This window comes from Bombina bombina, chromosome 5 (assembly GCF_027579735.1).
Source record: "Bombina bombina isolate aBomBom1 chromosome 5, aBomBom1.pri, whole genome shotgun sequence".
NCBI classification, from domain to species: Eukaryota; Metazoa; Chordata; class Amphibia; order Anura; family Bombinatoridae; genus Bombina; species Bombina bombina.
Genome location: NC_069503.1, coordinates 302,628,839 through 302,647,478, shown reverse-complemented (window position 1 = coordinate 302,647,478; position 18,640 = coordinate 302,628,839). Strand labels below are relative to the sequence as shown.

Below are 18,640 nucleotides of genomic sequence, written 5' to 3'. Positions count from 1 at the left end.
GGCGGGGTCCGGGAGCGGCGGTTTAGGGGTTAATACATATAATGTAGGTGGCGGCGGGGTCCGGGGCGGCGGTTTAAGGGTTAATACTAGGATAGGTTTATTGCGGTGTGGGCTATGGCAGTTTAGGGGTTAATAATTAGGCTTATTGCGTTGTGGGGGGTTGTCGGTCTAGGGGTTAATACATTTATTATTAGGAGTGAGAGTGGGGATTGCGGATATAGGGGTATACGTGTTGGGCTATTTTTGGGAGGCGTGTTAGACAGTTACGGGAGATTTTATACTTTAGTTAGTTTTTTTAGGCGCAGGCAGTTTCTAAAGTGCCGTAAGTCACTGGCGACTCCAGAAATTTGTAGTTACGCTCATTTCTGGACATCGCTAGTTTGTCCGACTTACGTCACTTTAGCAACTGCCGGCGGGGTATATTGGATACCCCGATGTGCGAGGTGAAACTACGGGCAGCTCGGGTTCCCTCGCTTGCGCCGAAAACTACACCATATATCGGATCGCGCCCCAGACCTATTTTACACTTGCCAACTGCTTTACAGTCATATCACCTGTGTTCAATATATTTTATAGACTTTTTCATAGAATTAGCACTTTATGCGTCATCCATAACTTGTACAAATATGCAATTTTTTGGCACTGTTAACTCTGATACTTCAAAATTGAGTTTTGAGTGTTTGCTAACCTTTTCTATAAACATGCATTTTCACCATCTTAAAACCATGGCTTTATATCCTTGCCAGGTAGCTAGTGGAGGCAGTTGAATCAATGCTGACTTTGGAGGTACATTGATTCAATGGAGAGTACTTATCTGTTCCTATAACCTAAACTATGATTTTGTTAAATATATATATACTCTTGCACTTTTATTGGTGTCTCAGGTGGTTTATTTAGTTTCCTCCCCATTCACTTACATTCCTCTTACTCTCATTCACACTCCTTTCCCTCCTAATTCTATGATCTAATTCACTAATCTCTCTCACTCCCTCTTTCAGTCTTCTAATCATTAACCCTTTCTTCTCCTCTCTATCGCCTCCTCACTCACTCCTGCCCTCTGACAGCCTCTTACTATCTCTCTCACTCACACTTTCTTTCCCTTGCTTTCCACTTATACCTTCCTTAAAGGAAGACAAAAACATGTTTATGTGAAAAAATGTATGTTTATGTGATATGTATTTGCAATATATGTGTTGTATGTGTGTTTTTGCAGTTGTTGCTACAAATTCTGAACTAGAGCCATCAGCTGATTATTTCACCAGAGCTCTAGGTCAGATCAGGTCAGAGTTGCTATACAATGTTTTTGTACCCCAGTTCAAATGGATTATAATGGAGACTATAGTCAGTAAAGGCTAATCTCATCCCCGCTTTATACTTAAAGGGACATGAACATCCAAATTGACCTTACATGGCTCAGACTGAGTGTATCATTTAAAAATAATCCAATTTATTTCCAGTTTCAAACTTACTATGTGATCTTTGTATCCGTTGTTAAAAAAGCAAGTGGGTAGGCTTAAAGGGACAGTATACACCAATTTTCATATAACTGCATGCAACAGACACTACTATAAAGAATACTATGCACAGATACCGATATAAAAATCCAGTATAAAACCGTGTAAAAACTTACCTAGATGCTCCCCGTTTAGCTCTGTTAAAAAGGTAGCTAGAACACCCACTTTAAGTGGGAAATATCAGACACCCCCCCTCCCCCTGCATATGAAAAGACTCTTTAAAGAAACAGGAGCAAGCTGGAGTAGGTATATATCAGTATTCTCCTAAAATTTTGAGGCTTGGTTAGGAGTCTGAAAATCAGAGCAATGTTATTTAAAAATAAGCAAAACTATACATTTTTTTAAAAAACAAACTGTATGGGCTATATAAATTGATCATCTACAAAACATTTATGCAAAGAAAAATCGAGAGTATAATATCCCTTTAAGAGCACTAAATGGCAGCAGTCTTATAATAACAATGTTATACTGCTGTCATACAATGCTCCTGACACAAGCATGTTACCTACCTAGGTATGCTCTTCCACAAAGAATACCATGAGAACAAACTACAGTTGATAATAGAAGTAAACTGTAAATGTTTTTTTAAATTGTATGCTCTAAATCATGAAAGAAAAATGTTGGGTTTCACGTCTGTAAACAAAGTACAAACAAATATGTTTAATATAACACTTAAAGGAACAGGATGTGGACTAGATAATAAATAGTTATGGCCATTTTCATTCCTTTAGAAAGAATAGCTTTACCTACCATCAAACAGTAGCTACAGAAGTCTTAAAGGGACATAACTCCTAGTTTATTATTAGACTTAGATCAAGTGCGTATAAATAACATTTTCATTTACAGAGACCTAAAATAAACAGCTATATGCAGTTGAAACAGCCTCTGTCACTTTTGAAATGATTTAACAAACTGTGGCGAGAAAGGTTTAAAAAGCAGTGAAAGATAAAGTTTGCTTTATCATCATCTTTTGAGTTAATTAAGAAATAAAACAGGCGTCAACGTAAATTAATGCTTAGTATAAATACACAGCTGTATTCAAAGTATGGCAGGGAGGTAACACATTTTTAAACTGTCTAGTAATCTAATAAGAATTTTTTAATGATAGTTAAGAATAATATGCCGATTTATCATCGGTCTGTCCGACATGATTTGCTCAGCGGATCATGTCCCACAGACATCGATGAATGCCAACAGCATACGCTGTCAGCATTTATCATTGCACAAGCAATTCTTGTGAACTGCTTGTGCAATGCCTCCCCTTGCAGATTGGCGGCCATTCGGTCGCTAGCAGGGGTTGTCAATCAGTACAATCGTAATAGGATCAAGCGAATTGATGTCCGCAGCCTCAGAGGTAGCGGACCAGTTATGAAAGCTCGCACGGAAACAAGGGCATCAAGCTCCATTTGGATCTTGATAATTCGGCCCCTAAGTCTGCACCTTTAAGAATGCCATGTTTGTAGTTTAACACTATTAGCACATACAGAACACACCAGTTTAATGCATAGGTTTAACAAACAAGCACTTCTAGATGAAAGAGGGCCCTTACAAAAAGAGTTAAGGAGCAGGGGTATATGCACAAGGTAAACTAGTTCAGTTGGATAATAATCAAAATAACTAAAATGTTTTAAAAACTGTCAGACATACAGTATTTGTAAAGTTATCATTCTATTTTTTATTACATTTAAGCCATTATATATATATATATACTTAAAAAACAAACAAACAAAAAAAACATATTGCCCCAAACATAACAACTTAAGCAGCAATATGCATCAGGAGAGACTTGCTTGTTGTATATATGATCTGCACATCATTTTACTAAAAATAACTCAAGTAGGGGCTTTAGTATAAATATAGTAAATTATTTTGAAAATTCAAACGGAGAGTGCCTGCTTCTTTTTGGGACTATATATATATATATATTAGGGCTGGGCTATATGGGCAAAAAATAATTTGCGATTTTATTGAAAAAAACCCGCAATTGTGATTTAATAGCGATTTTCTTCTAAATTACTATAACACCTTCACTTTGCATTCTAAAGTTTATTTAACACTACAGAATCTTAATGTGCATGTTTCTCAATGTCCAATACACTCTTGGGGCATAAAAATACAAACCACAAAATAGTTCAAATAAAATTTGCTGCCTGTGATGTGATTCAATAGTAGCCACTAGCCAGTTATTAGGTCTTATGACACACAACATTGTCATGTTTTCTTGGACATTAACAAATGAAGCGGTATAAGCCACATACACACACAATTATATATATATATATATATATATATATATATATATATAAACACACAATTTATATATATATATATATATATACATCTTTTTATATATATATATATATATACATACATACACACACATATATAATAGACAATCACATACACAGCTGCACACAGATATATATATATATATATATATATATATATATATATATATATATATATATATAAATATATATATAAAAACATTGTAGATGCAGTTAAAGGGACACTAAACCCAAACATTTTCTTTCGTGATTCAGAAAGAGAATTCAATTTTAAACAACTTTACAATTTACTTCTATTATCTAATATGCTTTATTTTTTAGATATCCTTTGTTAAAGAAATAGCAATGCACATGGGTGAGCCAATAACACGAGGCATCTATGTGCAGGCACCAATCAGCAGCTACTGAGCCTATCTAGATATGCTATTCAGCAAAGAATATCAAGAGAATGAAGCAAAATAGATAATAGAAGTAAATTAGAAAGTTGTTTAAAATGGCATGCTCTATCTAAATCACAAAAGAAATGTGGGTTTAATGTCCCTTTAAGTTAACCCAGCAGCAGAGGGGACTGCAGTTTTAGCCTTTTTGGGAGCTGTGGGGTTAACTGCATTTGCTATGTATTTGAGCTGTTTCTCAGAGGAGCAGGAGATTGTGTGAGAGGTTCCATAATGTTTACATACCCTAAGTTTCAGACTACAGACGTCCCTAGGGGGAAATATAAGTAAGTGGCTTTCTCTCCTCTTCATTCCTGCATGGGCTCTGCTTTTAGACTTCTAGATTGATCTGCTGCTTATGAGAACAGAAAGTGAAAGTAAAACAGCCATTTTACAAATGTGTGCTAAAGGCAACCACTAGCTGGTTTGCAAGAAATCACAAACAAATCAATATTACATCCACTTCTGAGGATTTTTTTAGTTACTCTCGCGGTTTTAAAATCGCAGCGATTAATCAAGGTTTTAAATCGCATATGCGATTAATCGTGCAGCCCTAATATATATGTATATATATATATATATATATATATATATATATATATATATATATATATATATATATATAACAGTATATAAAAAAGGAGCAAAATTCTGTCTTAGCAGCAAATCAATCATCAGTGTTAACAAAAAAATTATTTGATTAAATGATTTATTAATGGAAACTGACCACCACATATTAAGGAAAGGTGCAATGTGACCAAGAAATATGTAAAATTATTAGAAATACCTTCCGTGTCGACAAGCTGTGTATATTGTTCCCTCTTCGCTTCCTACAACAAAATTGTTGACATCAGCTGCTGGAAATGCGACCCCAGTAACTGCAACAGGTTTAGATTTATTGTAGATAAGCTCCATACTTTCCTACAAAGACACAAAGGTAAATATTGTATCCAGATGATAATTAAATAGAATGTTCTAGTGAAGGTTCAAAACCACAAAGAGATCTGAAGGAAAAGCAGGTGCAATTTTATCGTGGCAGGGCTGTTATCCGGCGGACATTTGTGCGACTGGTAATAATCCGACAGATAAATGTCCGTCGGATAACAGTCCGGCCGCGGCCAAATGTGTCCGATTCTACTCACGCTCAACTCCACATGGATTATTACTTTATTTCAAATAAACTTTATTTCTAAATGCACTAACATAAAACTTTATTACAATATATTGACGTATAGTGCAAACTTTATTTAAATTATTACAAAAAGCCCAAACAGAAAAAAATTAAATAATCTTTAAAAAAATATATTAGCTTACATATTTATTATTTTTTATAATATATTAACTTATAATTATATTTATGGTGAAGGTAATAGGATTTGTATGGAGAAGGGAATGTCTTAAAAGAACGTCGTGGGGGGTGGGACCCATGGAGTTCCCAGAGGCGGTTGCGGCGCCTGAGGCACTGTTTATAACCGGACTCTCTGGAGCATAACTGACCTCGGCCGAATGTTCTTGTAATATAATACTCAGAATACAGTCTCTCGGACATATGATTGACGGACAAATGTGCTTCGGCATTCTGTCCGAGAACCCAATTTTATTATATTATGCAATGTAGACTAGCCAAACACCACTGTATCACATTATAACATTGTGTCACATATGTTCAGCATTTTTTTCTTACTTAATACCTGATGATTTAAAGCGCCCCAGCATGGAGAGAAATGAGGCATTCTTAGATCAGCGAGCATAAGAGAAGAAGGTCCTAAGTGACAATGAGAATATGCTCAAAACCATCTAATATATTATGTTGCTCTGTGACATCAATAGGGTTCCTGATATGTCAGCCTAGGGCAAATCTGCTGCCAACCTATCCCCAGTCATTATATAATTTACATCATTTTTGCGGCCTCATATATACTGTATTTCTGACTACAGAGATGTTAGATGCACGACAACAACAAAGCAGAGCTTTACTTCTTTTGTCAGTCACATATAGTGCAGTGATATATTACCCCTCTTCATACACATATAGAGCAGTGATATCTTACCCCTCTTTCATACACATATAGAGCAGTGATATATTACCCCTCTTTCATACACATATAGAGCAGTGATATATTACCCCTCTTTCATACACATATAGAGCAGTGAAATATTACCCCTCTTTCATAAACATATAAAGCAGTGATATCTTACCCCTCTTTCCTACACATATAGAGCAGTGATATATTACCCCTCTTTCATACACGTATATAGAGCAGTGATATATATTACCCCTCTTTCATACAGATATAGAGCAGTGATATATTACCCCTCTTTCATACACATATAGAACAGTGATATATTACCAATCTTTCATACACATATAGAACAGTGATATATTACCTCTCTTTCATACACATATAGAGCAGTGATATATTACCACTATTTCATACACATATAGAACAGTGATATATTAACCCTCTTTCATACACATATAAAACAGTGATATATTACCACTCTTTCATACACATATAGAGCAGTGATATATTACCACTCTTTCATACACATAATAACAACTATTACAATTCAGCTGCCGATTTGGTTAATTCCGAGAGCGAGCGCTGAAAAAGCTCTTTCAGTCTCACTGGGAGAAAGGCGCTATATAAATACTAGTAATTATTATTATTATATAGAACAGTGATATATTACCCCTCTTTCATACAAATATAGAGCAGTGATATATTACCCCTCTTTCATACACATATAGAGCAGTTATATATTATCCCTCTTTCATACACATATAGAGCAGTGATATATTACCCCTCTTTCATACATGTATATAGAGCAGTGATATATTAACCCTCTTTCATACACGTATATAGCAGTTATATATTACCCCTCTTTCATATACATATAGAGAAGTGATATCTTACCCCTCTTTCACACACATATAGAGCAGTTATATATCACCCCTCTTTCATACACATATAGAGCAGTGATATATTACCCCTCTTTCATACACATATAGAGTAGTGATATCTTACCCCTCTTTCATAAACATATAGAACAGTGATATCTTACCCATCTTTCCTACACATATAGAGCAGTGATATATTACCCCTCTTTCATACACATATAGAACAGTGATATATTACCACTCTTTCATACACATATAGAACAGTGATATATTACCCCTCTTTCATACACATATAGAGCAGTGATATATTACCACTCTTTCATACACATATAGAACAGTGATATATTACCCCTCTTTCATACACATATAGAGCAGTGATATATTACCACTTTTTTATACACATATAGAGCAGTGATATATTACCACTCTTTCATACACATATAGAGCAGTTATATATTAACCCTCTTTCATACACATATAGAGCAGGGATATATTACCCCTCTTTCATACACGTATATAGAGCAGTGATATATTACCCCTCTTTCATACAGATATAGAGCAGTGATATATTACACTTCTTTCATACACATATAGAGCAGTGATATATCACCCCTCTTTCCTACACATATAGAGCAGTGATACATTACCCCTCTTTCATACACATATAGAGCAGTGATATATTACCCCTCTTTCACACACATATAGAGCAGTTATATATTACCCCTCTTTCATACACATATAGAGCAGTAATGTATTACCCCTCTTTCATACACATATAGAGTAGTGATATCTTACCCTTCTTTCATACACATATAGAACAGTGATATCTTACCCCTCTTTCCTACACATATAGAGCAGCGATATATTACCCATCTTTCATACACATATAGAGCAGTGATATATTACCACTCTTTCATACACATATAGAACAGTAATATATTACCCCTCTTTCATACACATATAGAGCAGTGATATATTACCACTCTTTCATACACATATAGATCAGTGATATATTACCACTCTTTCATAAACATAATAACAACTATTACTATTCAGCTGCCGATTTGGTTAATTCCGATAGCGAGCTCTAAAAAAGCTCTTTGAGTCCCACTGGGAGAAAGGCGCTATATAAATACTAGTTATTATTATTATTATATAGAGCAGTGATATATTTCCCCACTTTCATACAAATATAGAGCAGTGATATATTACCCCTCTTTCATACACATATAGAGCAGTGAAATATTACCCCTCTTTCATACGCATATAGAGCAGTGATATATTACCCCTCTTTCATACCCATATAGAGCAGTTATATATATCCCCTCTTTCATACACATATAGAGCAGTGATATATTACCCCTGTTTCATACACTTATAGAGCAGTGATATATCACCCCTCTTTCCTACACATACAGAGCAGTGATATATTATCCCTCTTTCTTACACATATATAGAGCAGTGATATATTACCTCTCTTTCATACACACATAGAGCAGTGATATATTACCCCTCTTTCATACACATATAGAGCAGTGATATATTACCACTCTTTCATACAAATATAGAGCAGTGATATCTTACTCCTCTGGTTCTTTCATACACATATAGAGCAGTGATATATTACCCCACTTTTACACACATATAGAGCAGTGATATATTACCCCTCTGGTTCTTTCATACACATATAGAGCAGTGATATATTACCCCAATTTCATACACATATAGAGCAGTGATATATTACCCCTCTTTCATACACATATATAGCAGTGATATATTATCCCTCTTTCATACACGTATATAGAGCAGTGATATATTACCCCTCTTTCATACACATATAGAGCAGTGATATATTATCCCTCTTTCATACAGATATAGAGCAGTGATATATTATCCCTCTTTCATACACATATAGAGCAGTGATATATTACCCCTTTTTCATACACATATAGAGCAGTTATATATTACCCCTCTTTCATACACATATAGAGCAGTGATATTTTACCCCTCTTTTACACACATATAAAGCAGTTATATATATTACCCATCTTTCATACACATATATAGTAGTGATATCTTACCCCTCTTTCATACACATATAGAACAGTGATATATTACCACTTCTTTCATACACATATAGAACAGTGATATCTTACCCCTCTTTCCTACACATATAGAGCAGCGATATATTACCCATCTTTCATACACATATAGAGCAGTGATATATTACCACTCTTTCATACACATATAGAACAGTAATATATTACCCCTCTTTCATACACATATAGAGCAGTGATATATTACCACTCTTTCATACACATATAGAGCAGTGATATATTACCACTCTTTCATAAACATAATAACAACTATTACTATTCAGCTGCCAATTTGGTTAATTCCGAGAGCGAGCTCTGAAAAAGCTCTTTGAGTCCCACTGGGAGAAAGGCGCTATATAAATACTAGTTATTATTATTATTATATAGAGCAGTGATATATTTCCCCACTTTCATACAAATATAGAGCAGTGATATATTACCCCTCTTTCATACACATATAGAGCAGTGAAATATTACCCCTCTTTCATACGCATATAGAGCAGTGATATATTACCCCTCTTTCATACCCATATAGAACAGTTATATATATCCCCTCTTTCATACACATATAGAGCAGTGATATATTACCCCTGTTTCATACACTTATAGAGCAGTGATATATTACCCCTCTTTCATACACATATAGAGCAGTGATATATTACCCCTCTTACATACACATATAGAGCAGTGATATATTACCCCTCTTTCATACACATATAGAGCAGTGATATATTACCCCTCTTTCCTACACATACAGAGCAGTGATATATTATCCCTCTTTCTTACACATATATAGAGCAGTGATATATTACCTCTCTTTCATACACACATAGAGCAGTGATATATTACCCCTCTTTCATACACATATAGAGCAGTGATATATTACCACTCTTTCATACAAATATAGAGCAGTGATATCTTACTCCTCTGGTTCTTTCATACACATATAGAGCAGTGATATATTACCCCACTTTTACACACATATAGAGCAGTGATATATTACCCCTCTGGTTCTTTCATACACATATACAGCAGTGATATATTACCCCAATTTCATACACATATAGAGCAGTGATATATTACCCCTCTTTCATACACATATATAGCAGTGATATATTATCTCTCTTTCATACACGTATATAGAGCAGTGATATATTACCCCTCTTTCATACACATATAGAGCAGTGATATATTATCCCTTTCATACAGATATAGAGCAGTGATATATTATCCCTCTTTCATACACATATAGAGCAGTGATATATTACCCCTTTTTCATACACATATAGAGCAGTTATATATTACCCCTCTTTCATACACATATAGAGCAGTGATATTTTACCCCTCTTTTACACACATATAAAGCAGTTATATATATTACCCATCTTTCATACACATATAGAGTAGTGATATCTTACCCCTCTTTCATACACGTATAGAGCAGTTATATATTACCCTTCATACACATATAGAGCAGTTATATATTACCCCTCTTTCATACACATATAGAGCAGTGATATATTACCCCTCTTTCACACACATATAGAGCAGTTATATATTACCCCTCTTTCATACACATATAGAGCAGTAATATATTACCCCTCTTTCATACACATATAGAGTAGTGATATCTTACCCTTCTTTCATACACATATAGAACAGTGATATCTTACCCCTCTTTCCTACACATATAGAGCAGCGATATATTACCCATCTTTCATACACATATAGAGCAGTGATATATTGCCACTCTTTCATACACATATAGAACAGTAATATATTACCCCTCTTTCATACACATATAGAGCAGTGATATATTACCACTCTTTCATACACATATAGAGCAGTGATATATTACCACTCTTTCATAAACATAATAACAACTATTACTATTCAGCTGCCGATTTGGTTAATTCCGAGAGCGAGCTCTGAAAAAGCTCTTTGAGTCCCACTGGGAGAAAGACGCTATATAAATACTAGTTATTATTATTATTATATAGAGCAGTGATATATTTCCCCACTTTCATACAAATATAGAGCAGTGATATATTACCCCTCTTTCATACACATATAGAGCAGTGAAATATTACCCCTCTTTCATACGCATATAGAGCAGTGATATATTACCCCTCTTTCATACCCATATAGAGCAGTTATATATATCCCCTCTTTCATACACATATAGAGCAGTGATATATTACCCCTGTTTCATACACTTATAGAGCAGTGATATATCACCCCTCTTTCATACACATATAGAGCAGTGATATATTACCCCTCTTTCATACACATATAGAGCAGTGATATATTACCCCTCTTACATACACATATAGAGCAGTGATATATTACCCCTCTTTCATACACATATAGAGCAGTGATATATTACCCCTCTTTCCTACACATACAGAGCAGTGATATATTATCCCTCTTTCTTACACATATATAGAGCAGTGATATATTACCTCTCTTTCATACACACATAGAGCAGTGATATATTACCCCTCTTTCATACACATATAGAGCAGTGATATATTACCACTCTTTCATACAAATATAGAGCAGTGATATCTTACTCCTCTGGTTCTTTCATACACATATAGAGCAGTGATATATTACCCCACTTTTACACACATATAGAGCAGTGATATATTACCCCTCTGGTTCTTTCATACACATATAGAGCAGTGATATATTACCCCAATTTCATACACATATAGAGCAGTGATATATTACCCCTCTTTCATACACATATATAGCAGTGATATATTATCCCTCTTTCATACAGTCTGATCCTGCCAAGTAAGGTCAGTCCAGCCCCGAAATACCAGGCAATTCTCCTCTGAACAAGGAACATGACAACCCCAGACGATCGTTTCGGCCTCCTATGGGCCTCGTCAGTGAGGTGCAGCCACATTCCTCTAAGCACACTGGGCAAGGAGTCCACGTCTGGGTTCCCCCATCACCCATAGGGAGACTTCCCCAGGGTCATAATAATTTGCATACAAAGAGAGAAGTGCTCTACCAGGAACGAACAGCAGCTCAGTGGCTTGTTCTATGGCGATTTACCACCCGGAAGCAGCCTCTTTTAGACCAGTGTGCTTTTCACAGAAGAAAACTTTCCTGAAGTATATCAGTCTGATCCTGCCAAGTAAGGTCAGTCCAGCCCCGAAATACCAGGCAATTCTCCTCTGAACAAGGAACATGTCAACCCCAGACGATCGTTTCGGCCTCCTGTGGGCCTCGTCAGTGAGGTGCAGCCACATTCCTCTAAGCACACTGGGCAAGGAGTCCACGTCTGGTTTCCCCCATCACCCATAGGGAGACTTCCCCAGGGTGATGGGGGAAACCAGACGTGGACTCCTTGCCCAGTGTGCTTAGAGGAATGTGGCTGTACCTCACTGACGAGGCCCATAGGAGGCCGAAACGATCGTCTGGGGTTGTCATGTTCCTTGTTCAGAGGAGAATTGCCTGGTATTTCGGGGCTGGACTGACCTTACTTGGCAGGATCAGACTGATATACTTCAGGAAAGTTTTCTTCTGTGAAAAGCACACTGGTCTAAAAGAGGCTGCTTCCGGGTGGTAAATCGCCATAGAACAAGCCACTGAGCTGTTGTTCGTTCCTGGTAGAGCGCTTCTCTCTTTGTATGCAAATTATTATGACCCTGGGGAAGTCTCCCTATGGGTGATGGGGGAAACCAGACGTGGACTCCTTGCCCAGTGTGCTTAGAGGAATGTGGCTGCACCTCACTGACGAGGCCCATAGGAGGCCGAAACGATCGTCTGGGGTTGTCATGTTCCTTGTTCAGAGGAGAATTGCCTGGTATTTCGGGGCTGGACTGACCTTACTTGGCAGGATCAGACTGATATACTTCAGGAAAGTTTTCTTCTGTGAAAAGCACACTGGTCTAAAAGAGGCTGCTTCCGGGTGGTAAATCGCCATAGAACAAGCCACTGAGCTGTTGTTCGTTCCTGGTAGAGCGCTTCTCTCTTTGTATGCAAATTATTATGACCCTGGGGAAGTCTCCCTATGGGTGATGGGGGAAACCAGACGTGGACTCCTTGCCCAGTGTGCTTAGAGGAATGTGGCTGCACCTCACTGACGAGGCCCATAGGAGGCCGAAACGATCGTCTGGGGTTGTCATGTTCCTTGTTCAGAGGAGAATTGCCTGGTATTTCGGGGCTGGACTGACCTTACTTGGCAGGATCAGACTGATATACTTCAGGAAAGTTTTCTTCTGTGAAAAGCACACTGGTCTAAAAGAGGCTGCTTCCGGGTGGTAAATCGCCATAGAACAAGCCACTGAGCTGTTGTTCGTTCCTGGTAGAGCGCTTCTCTCTTTGTATGCAAATTGTTATGACCCTGGGGAAGTCTCCCTATGGGTGATGGGGGAAACCAGACGTGGACTACTTGCCCAGTGTGCTTAGAGGAATGTGGCTGCACCTCACTGACGAGGCCCACAGGAGGCCGAAACGATCGTCTGGGGTTGTCATGTTCCTTGTTCAGAGGAGAATTGCCTGGTATTTCGGGGCTGGACTGACCTTACTTGGCAGGATCAGACTGATATACTTCAGGAAAGTTTTCTTCTGTGAAAAGCACACTGGTCTAAAAGAGGCTGCTTCCGGGTGGTAAATCGCCATAGAACAAGCCACTGAGCTGTTGTTCATTCCTGGTAGAGCGCTTCTCTCTTTTTATGCCAGTTATATATTACGCATGACGAGGCCCAAAGGAGGCCGAAACGTTCGTCTGGGGTTGTCATGTTCCTTGTTCAGAGGAGAATTGCCTGGTATTTCGGGGCTGGACTGACCATGTTGGTGGGATCAGACTGATATACTACAGGAAAGTTTTCCTCTGTGAAAAGCACAATTGGGCAGAAAGAAGCTACTACCAGGTGGCAACCGGGCCATAGAACAAGCTATTGATGCTGCTGTTCGTTCCTGGCAGACTGCTTCTCATTCTGTTTTGCATATGTAAATATGACCCTGGGGATAGTCTCCCTATGGGTGATGGGGGAAACCAGACGTGGACTTCTTGCCCAATGTGCTTAGAGGGATATGGCTGCACCTCACTGGCGAGGCCCAAAGGAGGCCGAAACGATCGTCTGGGGTTGTCATGTTCCTTGTTCAGAGGAGAATTGCCTGGAATTTCGGGGCTGGACTGACCATGTCGGCGGGATCAGACTGATATACTACAGGAAAGTTTTCCTCTGTGAAAAGCACAATTGGGCAGAAAGAAGCTACTACCAGGTGGCAACCGGGCCATAGAAAAATCTATTGATGCTGCTGTTCGTTCCTGGCAGACTGCTTCTCATTCTGTTTTGCACAGTTATATATTACCCCTCTTTCATACACATATAGAGCAGTAATATATTACCCCTGTTTCCTACACATACAGAGCAGTGATATATCACCCCTATTTCATACACATATAGAGCAGTGATATATTACCCCTCTTTCATACACATATAGAGCAGTGATATATTACCCCTCTTTCATACACATATAGAGCAGTGATATATTACCCCTCTTTCCTACACATATAGAGCAGTGATATATTATCCCTCTTTCATACACATATATAGAGCAGTGATATATTACCTCTCTTTCATACACTCATAGAGCAGTGATATATTACCCCTCTTTCATACACATATAGAGCAGTGATATATTACCACTCTTTCATACACATATAGAGCAGTGATATATTACCCCACTTTAACACACATATAGAGCAGTGATATATTACCCCTCTGGTTCTTTCATACACACATAGAGCAGTGATATATTACCCCAATTTCATACACATATAGAGCAGTGATACATTACCCCACTTTCATACACATATAGAGCAGTGATATATTACCCCTCTTTCATACACATATAGAGCAGTGATATATTACCCCTCTTTCATACACATATAGAGCAGTGATATATTACCCCTCTTTCATACACATATAGAGCAGTGATATATTACCCCTCTTTCATACACATATAGAGCAGTGATATATTACCCCTCTTTCATACACTTATAGAGCAGTGACTGTTTTTTCTGTTAGCCACATAGAACAGTGATTGCCTCTTTATATCTGCTACATGAACAGCAGTGATTTATTAAAGGGATATGAAACCCAAAAAAAATATTTTGTAATTCATACAGGGCACATTTAGGGCCAAATAGTGCTTCGGACATGTGCAAGCACCTGAGCTTATGTCCCTGCTTTTTAACAAAAGGTACCAAGATAAAGAAGACAATTTGATAATAGAAGTAAATTAGAAAGTTGTTTAAAGTTGCATGAAAGGAAAAAATGGGTTCATGTCACTTTAAGCCCTTTAGTTAGCCACATATTGAGTTTGTCAGATGCTAAGCCATATGATATTTGCTGGAAAAAAGTTCTTATTAATTAAAAATATTCATGTCATAATCTTATGTCTCATAAGATGTAGGCATGTTAGACCACGTTGAATGTCGTCCATGGTTCTCTAGAATTGAAGCAAACATGCTGCTTGCAATGTTGTAAATAGCCAAAAGCACGGATGCTATGCACGTTTCTGAGCCTACCTTCATATGCTCTTTAACAACGGTTACCAAGGGAACAAGGTAAATAGAATTTAATTGTAAAGTCTTTGTAAAATTGTGGGTTTTTGCTGAATCATGAAAGTTTTTTGAGTTTAATAAGTAATGTTCTTGAATAAGAGAAAGTCTAGAAAACAATATCTCGGTAAAAAAGTCACAATTCTGTATTTGTACCATGGGTATAAATGTTTCTAGTAAAGAGGCAAAACTTGCCATGAAGATAACAATAGAAGTTGCAACATTTGTGCATCAGGAGAGGGTTATATGGGTGTTCTGCACAACATGTTTAAAATGGGGACTTATTGGCATCAAAAGTTTGATTTCAGCAGGGAGCATTTAACCCCTCGTGCCCCCCTCTCCAGACGCCTATGAAAATAACTCAGAGCTGCCTGATCTCATGTATAAAAGAAATTAAAATATGATCATATCTGCCTGAAACATCCTTTTTAACCAGAAAGTCTAAAATCCTTCCAACCAGCGAGCCTTAAGGCATGTTACAATGAATACAATGTGCAATTAATTAGGAGTTACATATTGTACTTCGGCTTCTGGGTTTATGATCTTTTGTTTTCATAAAACAAGTGGCAAGTAACTTGCATGTTTAAATGATTTAGTGCGGACATGAACAGCCTACAGCACATGGTATTTAGTACAAGACTAAGCCTATTGAAGAACTAGATTATGATTCTAAGAAAAAAGAAGAGACAGAAAAGAGAGAGAATGAATGAGAGCAATGAAATAAGCTATGGACTATAAAAGGGATATGGAACCCTGAATAAAAAAAAACACAACCCTTTAATAAAATTAAATAATTTCTTTGGAACCTCTTTTTCCAGAATAACACATTCATCGTAACTTTTTAAAAAGTAAAAAATAAACTTTCATTGTTAAGATAGAATGTGTGATTTAAATAAAAATTAAAAAACAACTTTCCAATTGACTAATTTGATCAAATTTGGCACCCTTTGTTAAACCTTAGTTCCGTTGCATACTGAGGTAGGCTTAGGTGTGTGCATTTATGCTATGTGCAGTATATGTAGGACATTTTACAAAGATTGGGGTTGCTCTGGTATTGTCAGATTTTCCATTTATCACAATCCCAAAATGATACTGTGGTTAATACCCAGAAAGCTGGATATTGTTACCTCACAAAAACAGCATTAATCCTTTTTAATAGTGTGTAGTGATATTAAAGGGATATTCTAGTCAAAATTAAACTTTCATGATTCAGATAGAGCATGCTCTGAATCATGAGGTTTGACTAGACTATCCCTTTAATTGGTGCTCTAAAACCATAGAGACATGTATGTATGTCTGTCCAAGGGTTTTGAATACGGGCTACATTTTTTTTTAAAGTACTGATTATTTATTTTTTAACTTTAATTGATGGAGGAGTTGTTTGTATCTATTTGGGGAGGTTGTCATCCAGTACAGTGGGGGAGGGTAATTTCGGTGGGTTTTGCCCATCTGTAAAAAAACAATGTTACATTTGAAAAATATTGGGACACTTGGTAATAAGTTGAAATGTGCTGCCTGTGGTTTATCAAATACTTTTAGCTGAATTTGATAAGTTGAAAATGACCCTTTGGATGTGCTGCAAAGTATAGAGAATTCCGTTTGTAATCAGACAAACAGGACTGGCACGTTAAAGGGACATTTAACACAATACATTTTATTTAATGAAAAATGCCGCTGATAAACAATTAAAAAAAATGGCTAATTGTTATCACATTGACATTAAAAATGGCTAGTAAGCATCGAAAATGGCTCATCGGCATGTAGATAATTATGAAACTATAGAGTGTGGTTAACCCTATTGATTGCAATCACTGCTACAATATAGTGCAAACGACAAGTGCACTGAATAATGAAAATGTAAGTGTTCTTAATACGAGTACAAGAAAGATAAAGGTCTCATTAAAGGGTAAAAGACTTACAGTCCAAGTTTCTTCACCTCAGCTTTTATCTGTGCTCCTCATCACCTGCCATGCACGTGCTCAAGTTGCAGTACATTATACTGGTGAACATCATGCTATACTGCGTCTTATCAATAATTACATGCACTAACTATCGCTACATGACAGTATGTGCAATGCTGGTGCACTAAGAATGATAAGCCGGAGCACTTGCAGCTCATAGTATTCCGATCTGCCTACAGCAGCTTAAAGGGACAGTCTACTTGAAAATGATTATTGTTTAACAAGATAGATAATCCTTTTATTAATCATTCCCCAGTTCTGCATAACCAACACTGTTATATTAATAGACTTTTTACCTCTGTAATTACCTTGTATCTAAGCCTCTGCAGACTGCCCCCTTACCTCAGTCCTTTTCACAGACTTGCGTTTCAGCAAATCAGCGCAGACTCATAAACAATGTAATCTATACGGCACACATAAACTAGTGCTGTCTAGCTGTGAAAAACTGTCAAAATGCATGAGATAAGAGGCAGCCTTCAAAGGCTTAGTAATTAGCATATGAGTCTACCTAGGTTTTACTTTCAGCAAAGAATACCAAGAGAACAAAGCAGATTTGCTGATAAAAATAAATAGGAAAGTTGTTTAAAACTGCATGCCCTATCTGAATCATGGAAGTTTAAGTTTGAATAGACTGTCCCTTTAATATTGGCCCACACCTAAGTTCAGGGGATCCTTTCTGTATAGTATGTTAGATTCATGTTCAGCCTCTCTCTACCATTTCCAGCTTCTCCATTGTCACCAATAAAATAACAGAGGATTTAGCTACAGAGAAGGAACTAAAGACCTTTAAAAGGTTGAGAGGCTGTAACTGACGACACAACACTGAGCGCTCCCTGTTGCTCCCTCAGGTAACCAG

The 18,640-nt window shown here is 37.0% G+C and overlaps 1 protein-coding gene across 1 annotated transcript in view; it reads right to left on the bottom strand.

The window, feature by feature from the left end:
- The window catches only part of LOC128661461 (cytoplasmic dynein 1 intermediate chain 1-like), a 711,349-nt gene that overhangs the window by 25,069 nt on the left and 667,640 nt on the right, over positions 1 to 18,640 (bottom strand). The window contains exon 12 of the mRNA XM_053715712.1: positions 5,024 to 5,157. Coding sequence (XP_053571687.1) covers positions 5,024 to 5,157 — 134 coding nt within the window. The remainder of the gene's footprint in view (positions 1 to 5,023; positions 5,158 to 18,640) is intronic.